Below are 16,730 nucleotides of genomic sequence, written 5' to 3' on the forward strand. Positions count from 1 at the left end.
ATCACTTATTCACAAGATTTACAAGTATTGGTTGTTGTTTATGGTGTTTTAGGGTATCACAATGATGTCTCAGCGAGTGTTTGGGATAAGATATACACGGTTACCAACGGTGTCATCAATTTCAATGAGAAGGTTAAAATGAATGTAGTTGATCCTGTCAAAAACCAAAATCCTGTGTCTAAAAGGATACATGACGGTGACAGAAATGGATTAAACAATTCTATCACAAATCGTAACAATTACTATTGTAATAACAATATTGAACATAATAATGAAAACATCAAAAGAAAAAAAAGAAGGGGAACAAATCAAGAGAGACAAGTGTAAAACATTAATGCATGGAATAATTGTATTGAATATTGCTTATTTGCTTAGAGTGTAACGGAACAGATTCTGCCACGATTTAATTGCTCTTCAACAAAATTCTCCAAAGACTGCAAATAATGATTTTCTTAAATGCATAACAATTGAGTAATTGGACAGAAAACTTTGAATGCGTCAACCATCTTTAACCCTGAGCAAAAAAAAATTTTTCGCTACAAGAGGGTCTCAATTGAGTTAATCAGATTGATTTGACCATCACATTCGACTACCTACGCTTTCTTAACGGAAAAAAAAGGACAGCACACTCGGATAGTTCAACACATTTGATTCCATCACAGACAGATTGAAATGAACCCAAGAAGGAACCGAAAGGATAGTTCGGCATGGAGGAAAACAAACATAGAATGAAAACTACGACACTGTAAATGTTTAATTTAAGAACAAGTCTCTGTAAAAATCAAACATCTTGGAAAATGAAAATTTTCAACCCCCCCTTCAAATTTTGCATGCAGTTAGGCACTTAGGGGGATACACAAAAATGCCCTTTTTAAAAGGTTGCAGCATCCTTGTTGCCATGGTAACAACGGCTGCTTGTTCGAGGCCTGGGGCCTCATTTTCATACAAAAACGTCGCAAAAAAAAGAGTGAAATGTTTATTTCTCTATCTCAAGCTAAATATAACATTATAAATTGGCACTTCTACCGTACATTATAACATCATTCGTCTTCACTTTGACACATTTAATTTTCCCTGGGAGTGAATGGAAACACATCAATGGATTATTCATCTCGGTACAGTTTCGGTCATTTTTGTTGTCGGGTAAAACAGGGAAAACGTTTATCTGAATTTCTCCAAAAGTACACCGATTCTGGAACTGAAACTACCCACCTAGCTGGTTATAATATTCTGGTTTTTAAATATGTAAAAATCTCTGCGGGCCTGCCTCTACTTTTTTTAGGGGCAGTTCGCGAAAAAAACTCAAAATCATAAAATCATTTTGCATAATTTGGCGATGTTTACATCTAATGTTCTCAACAACAAACGTTTCAGACAAATGAAACGTGCGAGGCTTTGAAAGAATGTTATCTTATGAGCAATATCCCGAGGAGAAATCTCGCCTCTGGTTGTCATCTTTTAAAAAAATTGATTAACCTTCATGGAGGACAACTCGACGTAACTACAAACATATACCTCAAATCGTGTGCATATCATCCAGATTCCGAGTGCTGCACCTTCTTTCATAGGAATTTGAGCAATCCGAAATCCTCTGAAGATACACTGTTATACTTGCATGTCACTGGAAACATGTTGAAGTCGGCTGATCTACACGAAACTATCCTCACACAGGTCATTTGTCATAAACATGTACGTTATCACGATGGCGTGTCGCTGTATTTCTCTATGAAGTTTCCATCGGTCGCTCCAAAGAAGACGAGAAATGGATATTTTTCATATATGTCAGCAGAATTCCGCTTTCTGAAGTAAAAACAACCAAAAAAAAAAAGGAAAACTTCGATTGAACGCTCGTAAACACTGAGAATCTGAGAGCAGAAATCGCAACTTGTCAGCGGCAGTACTACATGTAAAACCCAGTCGCCACGATAGCAATTTATACGACTCGCGCGAGAATCATCACAAAGTGGAGATTTTGAACTACTCAGTATCCCGGCAGTACAGGAAGCAGAACAGGGATTTCATCACAATCAATTTCCGAAAATTTAGCTTTTTTCAGGGAGTCTTTAGCGTGCTCAAAACGTTATATTGGCTCTGAGCCTTGAGATTTATTTCCCTTGACAATAGAATGCTATAGAAAGTGCTTACAAAATTACACAGGAACTCTTTTTTTTTTTTTGGTTGTTTTTACTTCAGAAAGCAGAACTCTGCTGACATATATGAAAAATTTCCATTTCTCGTCTTCTTTGGAGCGACCGATGGAAACTTCATAGAGAAATACAGCGACACGCCATCGTGATAACGTACATGTTTATGACAAATGACCTGTGTGAGGATAGTTTCGTGTAGATCAGCCGACTTCAACATGTTTCCAGTGACATGCAAGTATAACAGTGTATCTTCAGAGGATTTCGGATTGCTCGAATTCCTATGAAAGAAGGTGCAGCACTCGGAATCTGGATGATATGCACACGATTTGAGGTATATGTTTGTAGTTACGCTGCGTTGTCCTCCATGAAGGTTAATCAATTTTTTTAAAAGATGACAACCAGAGGCGAGATTTCTCCTCGGGATATTGCTCATAAGATAACATTCTTTCAAAGCCTCGCACGTTTCATTTGTCTGAAACGTTTGTTGTTGAGAACATTAGATGTAAACATCGCCAAATTATGCAAAATGATTTTATGATTTTGAGTTTTTTTCGCGAACTGCCCCTAAAAAAAGTAGAGGCAGGCCCGCAGAGATTTTTACATATTTAAAAACCAGAATATTATAACCAGCTAGGTGGGTAGTTTCAGTTCCAGAATCGGTGTACTTTTGGAGAAATTCAGATAAACGTTTTCCCTGTTTTACCCGACAACAAAAATGACCGAAACTGTACCGAGATGTGTATGGTAGAAGTGCCAATTTGTAATCTTGTATTTAGCTTGAGACAGAGAAATAAACATTTCAATCTTTTTTTGCGACGTTTTTGTATGAAAATGAGGCCCCAGGCCTCAAACAAGCAGCCGTTGTTACCATGGCAACAAGAGTGCTGCGACCTTTAACAAGGGAATTTTTTGTGCACCCCTTGAGCGCTTAACTGCATGCAAAATTTGAAGGGGGTTGAAAATTTTTATTTCCCAAGATGTTTGATTCTTACAGATACTTGTTCTTAAGTCTCCTTATCTTCTCATCCGATGCTTTGTCGCACTCAGTTAATTCAGATATTTTGAGTGGCTTAATGAGCCGACTGCAGATAAATTAGACGGAACAATTCGCCCGTTGTCTAGCTTGCTTGTGCCATCAGAAAAAGGCTTGATATATTCCATAACACAAGCAAGGAGTTAGGCAAGGTGAAATTCGTTCGGCGACAGCACGACAATACAAGTGCGAAGCGTTGTAAGAAAAGGAACAGCGTCAAGAAATGAAAAAATTTTTCGCATACGCAGGCGGATTTACCGTTCCAGTTTCTCAATGCTCTTCATTCCCAGGCTCCGACTTATGGCAAAAAGTGTGCACAATTTTCATGGAATGAAATAAGGGTCTTAGTGTTGAGCATCAAAAATGATAGCTTTACTTACCTCGGAGGTTCCAGTTACTCCACTACAAAGAACGGCTACGAATCCAAGGCATCTGCTCTGCGACACATAGATTTGAAATAAGTTATCAAGCTGAGAAGAGTTTTCGTTACGAATTTCGATGCATATAGGTGGAATGGAATCACGTTTCTCGTTTGAGTTGACCTCTTCAGAATCTAAGGTTGACCCACTCTAGGACGGACGAAATGTTCGCCTCACATTTTAATTTATCAGTGCCAAAATTTCCCACAATTTGTAAATTGAGGAAAATACAAAACAGTTGCTTAGGACAGGACCTCTCACATTTTAAGACATCTACACAATTCTCCGCAATGTCGCATTCTTTGTCCTGATGAATGTTTTAACACCCTAGATCACGCTTCCACAACTTTTCAACTTAAAATCAAAGAAGCTAGCCACATTCAATGAGAGAAACCTACTCTTAATCACCAACTCTACCATGTTAATTTAATCCCTTCCCACTTCCCTCTTACCCTTCCCCAGTTCCCTTTAATCTCTTCCCCCTTCCATCTTACCCCTCCTCCTTTCCTTTTACCCCTCCTTTCTTCTTTTATACCTCTTTCTATTAGATTTAAGGGTGATACGTATGTTGTTAAAAACCTCCTATTTCAGTGTGCTAGCTCTTATAATCACCCACAGGCCTATTTGCAATTAAATATCCCGACCCCCATTCCCCCAAAAAGTATTCTTTTGTAAATATCCACGCTTACAATGTGTAAGCTCTTAATGTTTTTCTCTCGTGTCACCTTATTTAGATCACATTCACCAATTTATCGTACTGTAAAAAGAGTGATAAATCGAGTTACAGAATTGTTACTAAAAAAATTGTCTGACTGGAGAAAACTATAAAAAGTATCGCATTGGGCAGAACCAACGGAGCTGCAAGAAGTACTGCTTTACGCTGTTGTTAATAAGACGTTTTACTGAAACGATAGATGACAGCAGTCCCTGCTTTTCGGCGAAGTCTGTGGCGTGAGTCAAAAAGATCAGCGCCCATCATACATTCAGAGTTCCACGCAAGGCACTTACTTCAAATCTTTTTTCATTGGGCTGATGAGAGATTCACTTGGAGGATTGACTTGTCCAAGAAGGTGAGTCTAAGATTACTTGGACGTGCACTTCTCGCCTCATGAACACTGATGGAAATGTCACATATACTTTCGTAAGGCTACACGCTTCTATAGCCCTGGAATCGTGGATTTTAAAAGTTAGGATTATACATCGTTTCCCCTTGTTCTACACCTCTAAAGGAATGAAGTCTCTAACAGACATCAAGAGTCTCCACCCTTGTGGGTGAACTGAGGAACTAAGTATGCCCCCTCCCCCCACCCCTTTAGTGGGTAAAGCAGGTGTCTACATTCCCCTTTTGTCTATAAGTTTTATTCGTTTTTTACAAAAAAGTAGTGATGAAACGATAATGATAAATACAAAAATAATACTTAATGATAATGATAACAATGGTATTAAAAACTAAAAAAAAATTATAATGAGCTTATCAGGGTTATCCATGCCCTGTTGTGAACGGCTGTATCACCTCCTCAGAACAATATAAAATTTCTCACATTTAGTAACAATCATAACGATCAAATCTTTACTTTTTCCCGACGTACTTTCGTGGTATGAGTTAAGCAAAGTAGGGAAATTGCGAATGTTCAAAATTTTGAAAACTGAAAAACTTGAAAAACAGGATTCACGGTAAAGAGACCGATTTTTAGAAAAGTTTACAGTGCCATCATAAGTATCCCTTACACCGAAGTTACATCGTGTTTACACCTACTACTTGAGGTGACCTTTCCGTCTTTCCGTGTTCCGACCGTGCTTTGTCCAACAGTAAGTGTTGGAATATCTTCGCATGGATCCAACTTCTAGAATTCTACTTCACGTTTGAATGATCTACCATCTGAGCATATAGGGGTTTGTTGATTGTTGATTTGTTGATTCGTTCTTCAGACCTATGCCGGCGTGTTAGCCATGTATCGGATTTCTTCCTGTTGTCAAAGTTTGCCCCGTAATCGGGGCAAAGTAGGTCCGCAACACGTGCGGATCTTAAAATTTGGTGAGCAAACTATAAAAAAAATTGATTCATAAATAAGATGAACAAACTCGTAATTTATGGCATCATGTTTGGATATCATCTCTAACATGTTTTTTTTTTCTGAAAAAAAGAGAAAATTTAATTTGTTATGTTCCTTCGTAATCCCCTGTTGAAGTCCTAAATGTAATAACTGTCCTGAATGTAATAAAGTCCTAAATGTAATAACATTTGGTCCTAAATGTAATAAAGTCCTAAATGTAATAAAGCCCTAAATGTAATAACATTTAGTCCTAAATGTAATAAACCTTTAATGCAATCGTTTAACTCCTGCAGTGCATTGTTGTTATGGCGGACATCCACATTGATATGTCAGTGACAGCTGTTGCTCCAAAAAAACCGCTGACCAGTATACATGTCACATTATGGGCCCGCTGATATCAATCAGCGTCTTTTTACTTGCTAGACATAAGAAATATCAGCAGTCGAAGTATGGTCCTTAAAGCGGTTTATTGATCGAGTTGAAGAAAATCATTTCCAGCCCAAAGTGGGCAAGTGCTTGGCTGGAAGCTCAATAGGATAGAATCGATTGGTACGTAACCATTACGTAGAGACTTTTTGGAAAAGACTTTTTGGAAAAGAAATTTACTACAATTGATGATGAACTAGCATGCTATTGTTGATGTTATCGTTCGTGTTAAAGTCTTTAGAAGTGATGCACCATTTTAGAGCAGTTTGAATGATTTCTGTTATTATTATTATCAGTAGCGTTATTGAAATTTTGCACATCAATGTTATTCAGTGTCAATTGATTCTAATGAAGCATTTGAGTTCATTTTTAAGAATGAATATCCTGATTTATTCAATTTTGAACCTGGGGTGTTGCATTTCCAGCCCTCTATGGCTTTACTCCACCTCAGTAATCAGTTCATGTACCATATGACTATAAGTGGAAACTGTTGAGCTTTCTTTTTTCATTCATCTATTTATCTATTCATTTTCTCCCCTCACGGCGGGGAGAAGAGGTGAAGACAAAAAATGAAATATAAACTTGAGATCAACTTTAAAATGTATGTTTTCCTAATATTTCGGTTCGGGAACTGATGAACCCGTCATAAGGGGCTAAAGGAAAAAAATGAATGGTTCATTAGACCACCAACTGACCATCATGTGTTGAATGGTGTAGCTCAATGGTTCAATTTTACTCTTGCGTGGAAAAAGGCAACATGTCGAGACCTGTGATCGTGAAATGGGATAACATATCATTGGTCAGTCGATATCTTGCTCTGCACTTATCACTCTGCCCCTAGAAACAAAATAAGTAACACATTTAACACTTCAAAGGCTACACTTGTATATCTGAATAGGGTGGAGAAGGTGAGGACTCATTAGACGATTGATCCATCCCCCAGGTCTTGTTTTATGCATGATTAGCGATGTGATGTGTCAACTGCACCCAGCTTTCAACTTATTTAGCTAGACATGGATGTTCAACAGCTCTTTACAAGTCTCAAGAAGGAAGCCGAGTGTCCACTGTGTCTAGAAACAGTCAAAGATCCCAAGACACTGCCATGTCTACACTCTTTCTGTCTGCGGTGTATCGACAAACACGCAGGATATGCAAAAAGAAAGTTAGAAACGACGATCAAATGTTCACTTTGTCAGGCTTGCTTTCAGATCCCTGAAGGAGACACGTTTGGCAACCTTCCTACATCTTTTCATCTCAACCGATTGGTAGATCTCCTCGCTCTGAGAAATGACGGCGAAGAGGCTCAGAGATGCAGCAGTTGTGAAGAAAACAACACGGCAACTTGCTACTGCTTTGTTTGCCAGACCTTTCTTTGCAAGGATTGTTTTGATGCTCATCAACGCCTGAAGGCCACAAGAGGTCATCGCAATGCTTTGATCGATAATTTGCAAGCACAAGATGTGGAGGAGTTGATGCACAGACCCGCCATGTGTGCAAAGAAATATCATGAGAATGAACCGCTTGATTATTATTGTCAAGACTGTAGCGTTTGTATTTGCCACAGGTGCAGTATAGTGAGTCATAATCGAAATACTTTAGTAGACTTACAGGAGGGCTGCCGAAGAACAAAAGATGCAAACGACGCAAGTCTTTGCCAGAGTTAAGGAAGTGGAGTCAAAGATATCGAAGCAAACTGAACTGATGACCAAAAGCGAAAAGAAATCTGCGCCGCTGAAGAGAATGTTACGAAAACTGTGCAAGACATTATTCGAGTTGCGAAGGAACATGAAACGGCTTTACAAACTAAGCTGGCAGAAATTGAAGTTACCCAACAAAGGAATTACGCAGCAAAAATAGGAAATGTTCATTTACTCGCGGCTCACTTAAAGATGAAGTTTCTTTGAACAACAGTAAACCGTTATCATGTGTCATTTCAAGTTTACCAAAAATACTTCAGTTTGTTGTGTTTCCCGTACGAAAAAGGATGGGTTTTCAACAAATCATAGACTTGCTAGTCGCATTTATTTTTTTAGACTGGAATAGGCAGTACTTCACAGTAAAAACAGCAAGAATACCAGCGTTTAACTGGGATAACTCGTTTTAAATCCAGCACAATCGTTCTCATAATCAGTGGGAACCTGGGAAGGTGAAGAAACCTAGGGAGAGAGGGAGAAAGTCAGAGACTTCCGAGTTTAAATTCGGCGCAATGCGGGAACCAAACTAATTAGTGTGCAGCAATTAAGTTGAAGCTTTCATTACCAAAGTTGCTGATTTACAGGAGATATCGCACGGGGTTATCTTCACACGCCTGAGAATTCCATGGATGGCAAGATAAGAAGAGAGGTTTTCCCCTTTCCTTAGCCTTCTCGAATGATGTATATTGCACTCGGATACTTTGCTTGAAATCTAACTCCTCAGTCACTTACTTTTCTATGCATTTGATCTCATTCATTTTTTCCCTAACCTTGCATTGTTATTTTTGCCCTTACAGAGAGGAAATGAAAATGGATCATTTTCGATCCCAGAAATCTGAAATATGATCACCGCAGGAAAGGAAAAGAAATGCAAAAGCTGAACAGCGTGCCAGAACAAGGAAATAATATACAGTTCAAATAGAATGTAAAAACAAATTTTGCAAATGTCAATGATCCTGTTGATTTCCCTAAGTAAAATGTGTCATCAAATGATTCAAACAACATTGCAAATTTTCACACAGAAGCAATTTTTGTTCTTGAAAAGGTTAGTTATCAAGTTTATGTAAAGCCAAATGCATCCAAAACGAAGGAGAATGTCAAACTAAAGTGCAAGCATTATGAGAATTTACCACTTTGTCACTTCATTTCCTACCCACGCATTTACCTTTCATTTCATAGGTCTCATTTTTGTAAAAATAATTAAATGCCGTGCTTCTGTTTTCGACTTCCTTTAGATCACCCAAATAAACAGCGAGCGTCGTCTATGATTAACAACCACCCTCCAGATAGAGTCGGAACTAGGTTGTATGAAGACTCCTGGAGAGGTCGTGGATTTTCTAAATAGAGTTTAAGAGGCCGAGCAATCAAACTTACTTTACCTAGAGGGGAAACTTAATGATAACAACAAACAACAGGTACAAAGTTTTCAATTTTATATTTCGATCTAACTACACACGTGCAGAACAGCACACAAAAATCGCTGTGTGATATTTTTGAAAAAAAATCCTCAAATACTGAAAAATTTGAATGATGGATGACTAGGACATGACGATTGTAATAGAAGACAACTACTGCTTCTGACGCTCCTCTCAAAAGAGGAACCTTACAAAATGTGACTGTTTTAGTTTTACAAAACAACTTCTATTCTGAGATCACGCACAGAACTACACTACAAAATTGAACGAATAATAAGCTGATTCTCTCTGCCATACCAAAGATATTGTTTTACAGCTACAAACCCTCTCCACATTTAACGAGAGCTAAGTTATGGTTTTAAGGTGTGCATTACGAAAAAGGCAAACATTCTGCAGCACGACGCACGTGCAGAACAACACACAAAAATCGCTGTGTGATATTTTTGAAAAAAATCCTCAAATACTGTCAGCGCCTTAGACGCCAATACTATCGGGAATTCGTTCGGGCAACAGAAAGGTGTAAGGCAATTCCAACGACTCATTGCGGGCCTTGATGGAATCCGAGATCTCTTGTAAAACGGTCTGAAAGCGACTCATTGCAGCATCTTCCTCGTCACCGGTCAAAAGGCTGTGTGTAATGTCGCCAATAAAACGCTGTGGTAGGAAAAGATGTTTTCCTTAGTAAACTTGAAGAAAATTTGCACTTCAACACGTTGATGTTTTTACCTTTGTGAATTCGACACAATGGAACCTCTTGCAAGGGGGAACAATCATTGGTTCCGAAACAGAAAAGAGTTCTCTGTATCTTTTCAAATGCTAATTCTATTGAAAACGGCTAGTTATTTTGGGAACACACACTGTTGATTCTGTTAGTTGTTCTGGAATGGAAAGTTTTAATGCACATTGAAAAAGACGCAGGAAAGACAGGAAGGGAACCTTATCACATTCGAGGACCTTTGCAAAACCCAAGTAATAGAGAAGCCATTTCACTTACGACAGCTAGGTTTTTAAACTGGAGTCTTGACCGAATTATCTACATTTTTTTAGCGGTAGTCGTACTAAATAGTCTAATAGACTAAGATACAGGCTAAAATTCATGAGGCAATTCTTGTATAAAGCTTACCTCATCCTCGGCATATCGCGTCAACACGTAAAGTAACTCTACTTGTTTAAGGGACTCACTCTTGCTTGGCAGTGTGTCAAGAATGGTCTTTAGAGACGTCTGGTTTTTCTTAGTAGGAGGTGGCTTACGCATCACGGAGGGAGTGAAGGGAATAAAGCCTGACACATCCAAAAGACCAAAGTTTACCGCTGCATGCTGACACGAGCACGTGAAGACCACGCTTGTGAGTAGGTCGATAAGTTGGTCACGTGTTTGCAAGGCACTTGGAACCTCATGGTCCTCGTCACCCTCTCTCACAGGGAGGCCGTTGTCATGTAAATCTTTAATCCATGCTTGAAGCTCCACGTCCTTATTAATATCATCATCTGACTTGTAGTAAAGGGTGATGATGTCTCTGACGAAAGTTGTGAGGGCTGACCATAAAAGGAGCGCATCATCCCTAGAAAACAGAATTTTTAATACCTTTTATCGGGAAACAAATGGCTCGTCACATTATGCAAATCTCCAACAAATCTAAGTCAAGCAATCACCACCTACAAATAACTCTTTTCTCTAATATGAATGTCAAAGCCAAAAACATCACGAAAGTAATGACTAAAAGTTGTGTATCAACTAGTGTAAAGTACACTCCCCTAGAAAAGAGATTCTAACACTTTTACAACAAATTTACAACTCTCCAGCGGTTCCTTTGTCGACACGATATTTGACGGCACAAACTGCTATCAGTGCGTTTAACTAAACGAAGAGGATCTCAGCTGATTCCACTTCAAAGTTGGGATTAACCTATGAAATATCTCAGCGTCCCACATATCAAAATCTAAAAAATAATGCATTTAATTAGATACCAAATTTATTAAATTTCACCGAGTCTCAGTTCTTTTTTCTCCCTTAGGTCGCATGGAATGTCTCAAATCTTGATAACCTAACTCCTTTACGGAGCTTCATACCTAACAAAATATGTTAAACCCATAAGTCCTGACTACATGTCAGTTATTGCTCTCGTAAACTTAGTCAGTTCATTTATGGGTCAGTGGGATACTCACCTGTAAAAAAACTTGGGCAATTTATCTGGATCATCCAAACCTCTCTCTTTAAGCGCCTTGGGTGGGGAAAGCATGCTCATCTTGAACGTGTGGTAACTTTTCTTCAGCAATTGTTTGGAAGGTTCATTCTCTGCTAAAGCAGAATCTTTGATAAGCTTGTTGATCGCCATCACGGAGCGAAGGTGTGGGAATAAGAGTTGAAATACAGGATGAATTGAGGGTAACTGGCGCCAGACTGCCACTGCAAAGGCTTCCATTACCAAGTGGGTTTCGAGAAGATGAGTTAGTCTCTGTAAAGTGGGAGAAAAAGGTCACCTCTAAACCTAGCAGATGATCAGACAAGTATTTTGTAGTATTCATGGTTTCTGTCATTCCGTCAATTTGACAAGATAGAGGTTCGCTAATCTAATCAAATGACTTAACCCCTTGAAGTTCATTTCTTGTTAAGGTTTAATTACAATTTATTCAGGTAACCTATACTGCTATTGAGACGACGCATCTTTTTTTTTTATCAATCATCGAAGTAATGTCTGGCTTTGATGGAGCAAACGACAAACCTGAAATATTTAGTCTAAATATTTAATTGACTCTTCGAATTTCCTAGGATCTTATTTCAGAACCTACCCTTTTCAGTGTTTATTTATTTATTTTCTTCACCAGACCAAAAACCGTCATGAAAAGCCATATCAAAGTCATCCCTCTTTGGAGGAAAGTCAGATTTTTCCCAATGAAAAAAAATCAGCTATTCTTACAGGTCAGAAATGATTGATGAACAAGAATAATTCAGTAATGAGGTACTGAGATCTTCGAAATACCTGCTGAATCGTATTGTCAGCGTAACGAAGCCACATCTTTGCCAACAGCCAATCATATTGTAAATCACTTGGAGTCCATATTGGATTGGTGTCACCTGGTTGCTGTAGTAACTGAATGGCGATGGGCACCAAGTCACCTGATTTATCGACATAAAGCAGCCCTAAAGGTTGGGCCGAGTGATTTCCCTTTTTTTCAGGAATTCCTTCAAGCACCTTGTAATCAACAATGTACACATGACCTGCCTTATAAAAACAAGAAAACAATGTGTGAAATAATGATTGTTAGGAGGGTGGAAAAAATAAATCTCTGTTCCATCTTATAATATTTGATTCAGTTTACATTTCCACTGGTTTGATGACTTTCGAGGATTCAGATTTTATTTTGAGATAATACATTTTAGAAAAGCTTCTTCAGTGAATTGCAACGGAATACGATAACTTTCCATCCAGGAAAAAGATTGTTTCCATATCGTACAGGTGAAATACTTACTTATCATAAAGATTTTTCCGGACAATTTAAGAGAAGTACCTCCATCTCTTCTTGCAGTGTCTTTCCACGATCCAAAAGTGTCTTCACCATTTCTTCAGTGACTGGAAAATTACTCGGTAACTTCTCGCAACGTCGGATAACGTTGGGATTAACGCCGTTTAAGAACATTGACCCGAATGCCTTGTCGGTCTTCCATCGGTCATTCTCGACGATCTTTGGTACGCTACCATCACATGCTCTGTGAAGGATCTTCTCAAAATCATCAAAATTATCCCAGCTATCGAAAAGAGAAGTCAGATAGGTAAGACCGAGGTCGACAGCCGCTTTGCGCTGGTTATCCTCTAAGGTACCCCTGGCCTCGTCGGAAAACTGTGAATCTCTTGGGATATCGGCGTGTGTCTCAGCTTGAAGATACCCAGGAAGATACTTGTACTCTTCCTTATTTCCCCACTTGTAAAGCTCCTGGCGATTTCTCACTTCAAGAGTTCTCTGACTTTTGAGGGCATCTGGCTGCTCTTTAAATGGAAGAATAGCTGCAAATAAAGGTTCAAAGAGACCTGTTACAGCTGTTACCTCATCGGCTTACAATCATAGTAGTTAGAAGTGATGAAAAATGTTGTTGGTTGGCATCCTCTCTCGCTTCCGATGTTATTTGAGGCCAAAATGAACATGCTAAAAACTGTAGAGAATTTATCGTTTTATTCTGCATGCTTATAGCTCGAGAAAAAAGAAATACATTTTGTCTTTTCTTTAGTTTTGAATTTTATGGTCAAACATGGGACAATGCTTTCGGACAAGAAGATGTAAACAGTTTCTATTCTCTTGTTTCAGATTACCTCTCCCTTCAAATACTACCAAATCCGATAGCACCCAGCGATAACATGGAAACTCAAATGGCTCATCCTGAGAGGAACTTATCACCGCGATTTTGTTGACAAACCAATCAGCATTTTTGTACCACCAGCCACCTTGGTCGTTATGAAGATGCACCATTAGAACTTTGCCAACATCCATCGCTTCTACCATATACTCGTCAACGTCTCCTCTCTCAAAGTCATTGCCCCAGTTATCCAACTTCATACGATCTGTCTTTCCTTTAGTACCTGCAGAGGAAAAGAAAAATAAAAGAAAATAAATGGCTAGTGTGTAAAGCAAAAAAAGAAAAAAAAGTCATGTATATTAAATGTAACTTCACCTGTCAACGAAATAGAAATGGAGGCGTCCGTCCCTGCTCCAGACTGAGATCCAGTTTCCACACGGATAAGATAGGACGCGAGGTGCTCTGGGACAAGCTTATTTGATCTGTTTTTCCGTAGCTTCTGAGACCAGAGGTACACTTCGTTACGAATGTGAAGAACAACATTAGGATCATCAACAGATACGGCCGGCAAAAGACCAATTGACGCTGGAAGGTTTAGATATATAAACTTCAGGCGTTCCGTTGCGGTTGGAGACAGTAATGACGTCCCTTTGATGTCAGCCAAATCTAACCACGGGTGCGTTTCCTCGTCCCATTCCCTCCCAACATGAAGTATCCATGGCACATCACCTTCCTTAGGTTCATGAAGTTGCAGCTGTAGTTTATAGTCGAGTGGTCCCTTGGAAATTCTCTCTCTGTACTCACGCTTGAGATAGTCCATTGGTAAGGTCTCATCGGGTGACCTTTCATTTATCCTGTAAGGAGATAAAATATCCAATTGACTTTTTTGGACCAGAGTTTGTTCATTCCGGACTTTGAAAACTTACATCCTGTTTTTAATTTAGGTTATTTCATTTGCAGGAAATACACTGAATGGAATCTTTTAGCCCAAAATAAAATTCAACTTCACTCAAATATTGGTGAGAGAAAGACAAGCTGGACTTTTCGCGCCATAAACCTCGGTTTTGCCTATAGTGATATAAAGGTAGTTATCACATTGAATTAATTGTCACCTCGTCTAAACGGGTGATCTCCCATTCCTCCTTCATTTCGAAGGCAACAAGAGAACGTGAATAAGATAATAGCATAGCTTATATTGAATTCTAAATAACTCTGGCTAACACGTATCTCCAGTTGTCAGTTTGTATCAGTATAAAACTTGGGACGCGGACCTAACTCTGATATGCGAAAAAGTTTTGTGGGATCTGTTTACAATGAGGATCCAAAAATACTATCCTAATGCTTTCTTGTCTCCATCCACACCCACCAATAGCAATAAGCAATACTTTGAAGATGGGGAAGTACTGTACGAATCAAACGAATGCATTTCTTTTCCTACGGTTAAACGAGGCAAGAGATACTAATGGAAGCTCAGGAAGATACAAATGAAGGTTGCAGTTTGAGATATTCTATCAAAATTGGATTCAAAGATAAGCAGGCTAGGATTTTCATATGTTTCTACTCCTCACCATGGATGCTGCTGGACTTCCTCAGACAATAAGCCTGTTTCTGGCCGCCCATCAGCGGGCATCATACGGAATCTGACGTAACGCTTAACACCATCGAACGCTTTGAATTCGAAAATCGCCTCAGAGTAGTAACGCTGGTCGTAAAACGATTCAGGCTTCTGGCGCAAGCCCCCAATGTTGGCTTTTAGGCTGTTTAAGACAAGGTAAATCCAAGATGGTAAATACATTCTCATAATTCTAGAATAAAGTAAAATATTTTTTAAGACTTTTTTTTTAACCCTTTCTACAAGTTTTTAACACTTCGCTAAACAACATATCACGTGTGATTTGATTTGGTTTATACTTCTGTGTGATTGTAGAGCTAAACAAGTTAAGTTCATCTTATAAGATGTCCGTTATTTTATCGTTTCTTTGAATGTAACGAAATGATCCTCACGTAGAGAGCAATTTTCAATTGAGAGAAGAAAGTAATCTCTGATTTACAAATCAGACGACAAACGAAAGCAATCATAGCTTAGTCGCCTGCGTTTTTCCGCGCTACTGGTAGTTTACCTGTTTTAACTTTGAGTCCTCATTGTGATTATTTTGGTTTTACAAAAGTCAGTAAAAACTACTCTAAACTTCAATGCAAGTAATAAAATTATTGCAAGATATTTATAATCTTTCGGTAAATATTAAGCTGGAAATCGAGCGAACAAAAATTATTCAGACTTCAACGCGGATCCACTGGTGCCTCTTGTATACCAGTTGAGAGTATCTGTTAACTCGGTAAAAAAGCCAAATATAAGAGGCAAAGAAAACTAGGGTTCTTTGTCCCCTAAACGAATGTAATAGCAGATAGTAAAGCAAGTAAATAAATGAATGAGGTGAAAACACTAGCCCTCCGCCTCACAATCAGTGTTTAAATGGCCCAACAATTCACTTACTGGTCAGGTCCTATCAGCAAATAAGTTTTCAAATCTTTTGAAATCTTGGCTTTCACTGCATCAAAAATGGCCTGAGCGCTCCACAACGGTGTTGTCTCTCCAGTCCCCATAACAATATCGCAAGGACTTTCCATATCATCACTTCCGGCAAATCTTATGGACCCGCCACAGAAGTCAATCAATATGTCATCCACGGACTGTATGGTCGAATGACGGAGGCAGACTGGGTAAGAACGTCCCGGTGTGAAAAACTCGCACGGTGGAATCTTTGGATTAGAGACAATAGTTGCGATTCCCTCGGCTCCAACTCCAATGGGATGTGTGCCCCGCTGTCCCTTGATTAACACCTTCGTGCCGAAGAGTAACTTCAGTCTGGTGGTATCGTATGCGATTTTGCTTTGGGAGAAAAAACCAGGTGGAGCAAGAGGCTATCCAAAGAAACAGCACAACAAAAGGAATTCAGCTCGCTAAAATTGGTTTAAATCTGAGATACAAATGTGCTTGTGCAGTTATTCTACTGGACAGAGGGGAGGGACAGGCAAAAAAGGTGTGGCATAGGAAAAGGACGCAACTGACTACTACTTGAAGTTAATGGAGCAGATTTCTCGAAATCAGTAACTGAAACAGAAAATTTTGCGGCGTCAATAGAAACATAAGGATTTTTATGTGATGGAACAATTTCCGTCGGAAAAGCACAGTCCACAGTCCTTCCGTTGGTTTTATGTTATGAAAACCAGGCTATTTACAAGCGAGTTAT

The 16,730-nt window shown here is 39.0% G+C and overlaps 1 protein-coding gene and 1 pseudogene across 1 annotated transcript in view; one reads left to right on the top strand and one right to left on the bottom strand.

The window, feature by feature from the left end:
• The first annotated feature begins 7,092 nt into the window (after nt 1–7,092).
• LOC131795853 (E3 ubiquitin-protein ligase TRIM33-like) lies at nt 7,093–7,983 on the top strand (annotated as a pseudogene).
• Nucleotides 7,984–9,285: 1,302 nt separating this feature from the next.
• Nucleotides 9,286–16,730, bottom strand: part of LOC131797512 (allene oxide synthase-lipoxygenase protein-like) — a 10,891-nt gene continuing 3,446 nt past the window's right edge. The window contains exons 4-12 of the mRNA XM_066161925.1: nt 15,974–16,401; nt 15,048–15,236; nt 13,855–14,333; nt 13,496–13,762; nt 12,699–13,192; nt 12,170–12,412; nt 11,355–11,644; nt 10,312–10,750; nt 9,286–9,842 (exon numbers count right to left, since the gene is read on the bottom strand). Coding sequence (XP_066018022.1) covers nt 9,663–9,842; nt 10,312–10,750; nt 11,355–11,644; nt 12,170–12,412; nt 12,699–13,192; nt 13,496–13,762; nt 13,855–14,333; nt 15,048–15,236; nt 15,974–16,401 — 3,009 coding nt within the window. The 3' untranslated portion in view covers nt 9,286–9,662. The remainder of the gene's footprint in view (nt 9,843–10,311; nt 10,751–11,354; nt 11,645–12,169; nt 12,413–12,698; nt 13,193–13,495; nt 13,763–13,854; nt 14,334–15,047; nt 15,237–15,973; nt 16,402–16,730) is intronic.

This window comes from Pocillopora verrucosa, chromosome 14, assembly GCF_036669915.1.
Source record: "Pocillopora verrucosa isolate sample1 chromosome 14, ASM3666991v2, whole genome shotgun sequence".
Classification (NCBI taxonomy): Eukaryota; Metazoa; Cnidaria; class Anthozoa; order Scleractinia; family Pocilloporidae; genus Pocillopora; species Pocillopora verrucosa.